Genomic DNA, 7796 nt, shown 5'->3' on the forward strand with positions numbered 1-7796 from the left:
TCTACCTTCTCATTATATCATAGAGATGCCAAAATATATAGATGAGTGGAATGTGAGTATCAAACTATATTAGAATTAAAAGAAGGGTACAAAAAGAAAGGACAGCTCAAAATTATACACATAAGTCATCTGCCAATTACAAAATCTGGGTGGCACCGACTCAACACGTGGCGCAGACTGCCTCCATCGTTGGATTCTCAAAAGTAATCAAACGCCGTTAGCTCGTGTCTACTGTTATTTACGTTGCCGTTATCGTTAGCGGGGTAAAACAGCGTCGTTTTCTGCCTTCTGAGGGAGGGAACCTCCGGCGGCGTCACCATTCGTATGAGCGCCAGATTGAGCCCCGCGAAGAAAGGGTGCTTCTTGACGTCGGCGGCGCCGCGCTTCGACCCAAGCCTGCGGTTCGGGTCCTTGTTGAGCAACCCGGATATGAGGTCCCGCGCATGCATTTCAAGTGTGGTGGAGGGCGTGGCGGTGGGAAAGGCGAGGGGGTTTTTTATGATGTTCCGCAGCGTAGCCTCGTTCGATGGGCCCGCGAAGGGGGTGCGACCGTACACCATCTCGAAGATGAATATTCCGAAGGACCACCAGTCGACGGCGTTGCCGTGGGAGTTTCCGGAGGCCACTTCCGGTGAGACGTACTCGTGCGTCCCCACGAAGGAGCAGGAGCGAGCCCCAACCGGTTCGGCCACAAAGAGGCGGTTGGGTTGTAGGGTTTGGACCTTCTTGGAGCGGAAGACGCGGTTGGAGAGGCAGGAGAAGGGAGTGGAGTACTGACGGGTGTAGGGTAACGTGCGTGTGAATGCAGGATCTAGAGAAGAGTCAGGGGATTCAACGGCGGGGATTGCATGGGAGCACAGAGAGAGATCGAAATCAGAAAGCATGATGTGACCGTCTGATCTGACCAACACGTTTTCTGGCTTTAGATCCCTGTAGATTATTCCCAGCATGTGGAGATACTCCAACGCCACCAGTACTTCAGCCGCGTAAAACCTGTAACAAACAAGAATATTAGTGCATGTGCAACTATTAATAAACACTAACTATATATCTTTCTCCAAACTAACAAAACCCTTCTTTCTATTCCCCTCTCATCATTTTCTACCTATCTTCATCCATTCTATTCTTTTCCCTTTTTCTTATACTCTTTAGACTCATTCAATTATCAACATATCTTAACAACTTCCTTTAAATTTATAATATTATTAACATTTCTCTGTATCATATATTCTAATTATAGATTCTGCAATAACAATATAAAAAGACAAATTTACTCCAAAATTACAAATTTCCTATATTAAAAATAAAAAATAACCCTAATATGAATATTTTATGTTCAGAAATAATAAAAAAGTATAAGCGATAAGCGAAGAGATTAAAAATATAATAATTAGACCAAGTGAGAAAAATAAATAATCAATTATTTAAACCTTGTATGATAGAAAAAAGCAGCTTAACTAGATTTTTGTTCTAATATTAAACATTGTTTTGAAAGGTGGTATTTTGTTATACCCATAGTTAAAGACATATTTACCAGGTTCTAAAAGAAAAGTTATAACATTAATTGAAATTTTATATTCAAAGAGCGACAGCTACAGATGTATGTGTTGAGCTGGGACTGAATTACAGGAGTGTAAAGCTGTTGACTTTAATTAACAATAAAGTATAAATCATGTTATGACAAGTCTGAAAGAAGTAAAAAACTATTAATTATTTTTTGATGGGAAGAGGAATTTGCAGATGAAAAGACAAAAGGGAAAATGTATTAGATTGGGAAAAGTGAGATTATTGAAGGAAGAAAGGGAGAGAAGAGGCGAGGATGATGACGATGATGACGACAAAAGAAGGAGAAGAAAGCAAGAAAGCTTGGCGATGAGTAAGTTACCTGGCAGAGGAGAGAGAGAAGCGTTTGTTAGGGTGGTTGTGTCGAAGGGAGTGCAAGTCTCCACCGGAGCAATACTCCATCACAATGCAAGAGAAATGCGAGGCCTCGAACTCCGCGTAGAGCGTAGGGAGGAAGGGGTGGTCCACCATCTTCAGAATCTTTCTCTCCATCTCCGCTCTCTGCGCCTTCTTCTTCAGCGCCACGGCCTCCTTGTCCACCACCTTCATCGCGTAGAAGCACTCGTCCTCGTCGTGGCGAAGGCGGCAGAGGTACACGGTGCCGATGTCGCCAGCGCCGATGCGGCGGAGGAGGTGGAAGTCGCGGAAGGTGAGGGCGGACTTGCGGCGGAAGATGGCAGAGTAAGCGAAGTCGGAGGAGCGGTGGGGCTTGACGAAGAGGCTCTCGGGCGATGAGGAGGAAGGAGGGAGGTCGAAGGAGAGGCGGCTGAAGCTGGTGCTGCAAACGCTCTCGTTGCTCATGGAAGTTCGTTGCGTGGAATTGACGGTCTCTGAACTCATCCCAGAATCCCGAGCACAGGTAGTCTCAATTAACATGGTGGAACCAGAACAGCGAAAAGAAGGGACCTAGGGTTCATAGAAATTACAGAGAGAGAAGCTTTGAGAGAAGAAGTAGGGGTGGTTGTGTGGTATTTATGGGAAGGTGCAGTGCAGTTCAGTTGCTTTGGTTTGGAAATGCAGGGATTGGTTGGTTAAGCGATGTGGGCCTGGACGTGTAGTACCGCTCTTTGTTAATGTTAAGCTTATTTTTTTTCCACAATTTTTCCGATTCTCTTTTTCCTCTCACTCATTATTTCAGTGACAAACCTGCCCTACAGGATCAACCATGTTTCTCTCTCACTAAACGCAAAATATCGGCTTCTATTCAATTCTGCTTTATTCTTTAACCCAGCATAAATATTATTGGACTAAACACATGCATGTACCTGCTACCAAATAAATTCATTTCTTATTTTCACCCTATCTCCAAATGTGAAATATAATAACATCAACAAGAGTCATTCTTTCACTTTACATCTAAATTTACTTTAGAGATGTGAAAAATTGAAGAATAAGTAGGAGAAGGCTTGGAGTTATTTCCTTCACTTGTCATATATATATATATATGTATATATAATCAATGAATTAGTTATTTGTATTATTTTAAAAGGAAAAGATTTGCGTGGACAAATAATAGTAACTAGGCCCCTACACTACACCTAAGTTATAAGCATTGAATATATATATATATACCGACATGACACAAGTTGATAATAAATTGGAACTAACTATAATTCAATAGTTAGTGAGTCAATCCATTTCTACAATAAAAAAAAGGTACGGAGGCCTGATTCTTTTCAAACCTGGTCACACCTTTTGATACGTAACTCCGCTTTAGAGCAAGCATAGTTTTTGTTTTTTTTTTTTCGTCTGACGAAACAAAAACATGGACTTGAAAAACTAAAGCATAGATTATAGAGAAGAGTTAAAGCGGCTTGAACTATGTGGCTTAGAAATTGGGAATTTGTATCCTTTCCAGACGGTTTCGAATTTAGTGCAGAAAATATGTTAAAAGATTTGTTGTACTGTTGGAAGTAGAAGTAGTGAAGTAGAACAGTATTAAGTTGAATTGGAGTGAAAAGAAATTTTGATTAGATGTAGGTAAAGGAAAAAGAAGAAGAGAGAGAGAGAGTGATATGAAATGAAAAGAGAGAGGTGAAGGAGAAAGTAATGCCTGTAGATGCAGAGACATAGTGAGTGATAATGTTGAATCAAATGTGTTAATCTATAGATACGAATGGTAGAGCAGAGTTTTGGGCAGAAGTTGAATGTGAGAGAAAAATGTGGGGCATTTTTGGACGCAAGTACTAACAATTAAAAACATTGTCAACAGTGGTAGGACCGATCAACAGTACCACATTGGCCCAAACGTAAGTGCTGATCTGACCTCTCTAATTCAGACTTTTAACCTTTTCAAGCTACTGCATCTGCATGGGAATCTTCTCGTCCCACACTTTTCGCTCTTAACGTTCTTCCCCAACCAAAATTCTTAGCTTCCACCACACGTTGCAAAATCAATTCTTCAACAATATTTATACACACACACTTACACTTCTGCCTTGTATAATCTTTTCTACGACAATATGAGCTGTTCGCCATTTTTTCTTTCTCTGCCAAAGGAAGGCCCTTGTGCCCCCAAATTTTGCATGTGTTTAGTGTTACATTCTGGTACAATAATTTTATGTTAAAAATTTAGTGCAAAAGTTCGTTTTAGCCACAGTAAAAGCACCTTCTGATCAACTGCTTCAGTCAACATTTATTTCCAAAAGTTTTATCCACGCTTTATTTGTGATTTTTTACATTTCCAATTTTTAATATCCAAAGTTAAGGACGATCCTTCGTCTTTGATAAGTTTAGAAACAGGTTGGTAATGCTTATTATCGCTCTAGCACGATGTTAAACACGTTTCGACCACTTCAGATGTGTACGGGTTACCTAATTTTATGAAGTGTTCGTAAAAAAATATATATACTAAAACATTGTGCGGCTATTATTATGTTACAAGACTATTAACCATATATATAAAAATATCTTTTATTTTTTTTATCAACAAAAAATAATATATATAATTACAAAGTATTGGATTGCTGTATTCCTATTACAAAAGCAATACAAACCCATGTTTATGAAAACAATATTCCTAAACATAACATAAAAAATGCAGTTATTTTCCAATTTAGTAATCATTCTAGTTATATATAGAAGGACTATAGGGGTTGCAATCAGGCATTGTATTACATAAAATTCAGGAATATGTTATTCATTCCCTCACATCCATTTGGTACTAAACTTTTGCTCTTTGTGTTTGATCTTGTTGGTTCGATCAGGTTGTCTTTAACTACGTTAAGAGCTGAATGGGACAAAACTCTTTCATAATTTCCTGCACAAATGAAACAAGCTCCAGACTAAAAGTTTGGTATGGTTAGGTTTTCTTGGAAAGAGACAAAATTTAACTCTAGACTCTCATCTCGTGCTTTCTTAATTATTGAAATTTATAGTCCTTATTCAGTCTCTTATACGTGATTTTTGTTATATTTTCTAAGTAACTAAATAAATACACTGAATTGAGCAAAGAATCCAATCTGAATAAGAAAAATTAACATTATCCATTATATACTTAATACAAGTCTGGCAATTTAATTGTGTCAAAGTAAATATTTCTTCTTGTCTAAACACAATTTGTTCATGTAATCCCATATATTCTTTATAATAGAAATCCATATATCCTTCCATAAGTTATTTCCTTTACTATTATAAGGGTCAATATCGAATTGTTGAAAATGGACTTTTAGGCTTTCTTCACTTGAATGTATTTGAGGGAGAGTAATTAAATGGATTTGAGAGGATTTGAAGGTAAATTTTGTTATTGTTTATTTGAGTGGATTTGGAGGTAAGTAAAAGTAAATTTTGAAATAAAGTTTGTGAAAATTAGTATAAGATTTGATTGATGTAAAAGATTAAAAAAATTTACTTTCAAATTTACTCAAATAAACAACAACAAAAATTAGCTTCAAATCCTCTCAAATACATTTAATTACTCTCCCCAAATTCATTCAAATGAACAAAGCCTTAATTGATTATGATATGCATCGTTCTCACTTCCACTCATATGTTACACATGTTCCAAAATCTTTTCTACTATATTTAAAATGACAAATATGTATGTATTAATCTCTTCTTCCGATCCACACAAAAGGATCTTTTGTGTTCTTTCAATGCATGCATTGATAGTTTAGGATGCATGAAATGTTATAAGTAAATTAGAATATTTACAGATAGAATATTTTATACTTTTTATTAAGATATAATCGTTTATGAGAAAAAAATTTCTTGGTTGAGAAAAGAAAGTTATTGATGTGGACGTCCTCAATGATTCTTATAAAGTTTGTGATCCCGTGTGGTTGTATCATGTATATATAATTGTTTGCTGTTGAGTTTGAGTAGAAATCAATTGTAGATGGACAATATGTTACATAGAAAACATCAACACAAAATCTAGGTAAAAAGAAAACCGCCGGAACCATATAATTCTGTGGTCCAATCTCTGTTTGGTTGGGGAATGATGATAAAGGTAATTGGAAGGGTTTAAATGTTATTAAATAGGTAAGAATGTCCGGGTTCCCCTTTTTGCTTTAAATTGTATTAATTAAAGTGGTGTGGCAATGATTTAAAAATATATATATGATCATAAAAGGTAACTATAGTGTATCCATATATACATAATATGTCACCATTGGTAAGGTTGTGGTGGCCGAAGGTGTTTCATGGAAGATTAGACAAATGCTAAAGAAAAAGTTGCCTAACACCTTTGTGGTCCTCTTTTCTTTATCCTTTAGGCTTACGATAACGGATAAGTTACAAATTATTCTACGAACTACTCGTCAAAGGTCTTAGGTTCTATCCATATCATCTAACATAATTGCTACAACACACACATACTACTATTATTATTATATATAAATATAAAGGTTTTGACTTGTTCACCTTCTTTGAGTGATATTTTTTATGTGCAGTACCTTCTAAAATAAGTAACTATAGATATTTAAAAAATCCTCTGAAACTACTTCTAATTCAATAAATAATTTGTACTTAATGTTTACCCGTATGGACACACACAGACAAAAACATTAAGCATCAAAATAAATTTTATGAAATGAAGGCTATTTTGTAACATGAAAGCATCACTTCCAATTTATTTTGTAATTATTTAATGAATGAGTACTTCATTTTTCATGTGTTTATTAAGATCAGGACCACATGCATATATTAAGAAACATACTTAACGCTTTTATTTTTCTTAAAACAAAATCTAAATTATACCTATTTACTTCTTTTCTTTTTTTGTATTTTTTTCTATCTTTCCCGACTACTAATTAACATCTCTTATTTGTCATCAAAAGTTTGATAAGTGTTTTGGATGTGAGGTCCAGCAACTCCCAACACCTACACAATTTTTTCTAGGAAACCGTTCAGTCTGTGTTCCTTGTCTTCGTCTTCACTTTGTCATCTGGAGGTGTACTTGCCAAAGGTTCTCCGATACTTAAGTCAGTTGGCTGTTCGTACGTACAAAAGCTCAATGTAACAGTAATAAATGTACAGTAAATGCGAACCACCTACCTCTTACCTTTGAACTGTATTTATAGTTTTCGTCATGGGCCTGGGATTAGCGAACTCTTAATCACGGCCCAATTTCAACCCAATACCTCTAATTACCACTTACCTTAATCTTTGTAGAAAGACCTGATTATTGACTCACACCAAACGTTCATCTTCAACCGTTCGACTTGAGTCAAGATTCCTACCACGTTTGATCAGTTTAGCTACGTCTGGCTCTCCACGACTCTTTGGCATGTTTGATTGTGGGGACGGCTTTATGACATACAAGAGTATAATAAGCATACAAGAGTATAATTAAGCAATAACATAACAGGAACAATCTAATAGATGGGTTTGGTGTGGTTAATTATATTTTCTTAAAGTAAGTTACTTAATGAAAATAAATAAATAAATTCATACATAAACTTTGTTATATACTAAGCCAAATTTCATTTGTCTTATTTTTTTTAATTTCCTAATTAGTTAAAAGAAATATAATTAATGTTTTGTTGGAGATGAAAGATGAAAAGGACGAAAAGGAAAGTATATTAGTCTTTTAGCAAAGATGTAGTTAGTGAAATAGTATATTTGTCCTTAATTGAATGCATGAAATTGTGATGACAATGATGTAAGTAGAAAGAAATGAGAATTAAGTTAATGAAGTGAAAATGAAGAGAAAATGAAGAGATAATTAGATGGGTATTAAAGAAAAGAGTGCATATGCATGCATGGGATGTTATGTTGATTGGAAGCAAGAG

The 7796-nt window shown here is 35.9% G+C and overlaps 1 protein-coding gene across 1 annotated transcript; it reads right to left on the bottom strand.

The window, feature by feature from the left end:
* Positions 1-42: 42 nt before the first annotated feature.
* LOC108341087 (protein kinase PINOID) lies at positions 43-2783 on the bottom strand. Its single transcript, XM_017578706.2, has 2 exons — positions 1886-2783; positions 43-993 (listed from the first exon to the last, which is right to left on the bottom strand). Exons 1-2 carry the CDS (start codon positions 2437-2439, stop codon positions 198-200), a joined length of 1350 nt encoding a protein of 449 aa, XP_017434195.1. The 5' UTR covers positions 2440-2783; the 3' UTR covers positions 43-197.
* Between the last annotated feature and the right edge of the window lie 5013 nt (positions 2784-7796).

Source organism: Vigna angularis, chromosome 6, assembly GCF_016808095.1.
Source record: "Vigna angularis cultivar LongXiaoDou No.4 chromosome 6, ASM1680809v1, whole genome shotgun sequence".
Classification (NCBI taxonomy): domain Eukaryota; kingdom Viridiplantae; phylum Streptophyta; class Magnoliopsida; order Fabales; family Fabaceae; genus Vigna; species Vigna angularis.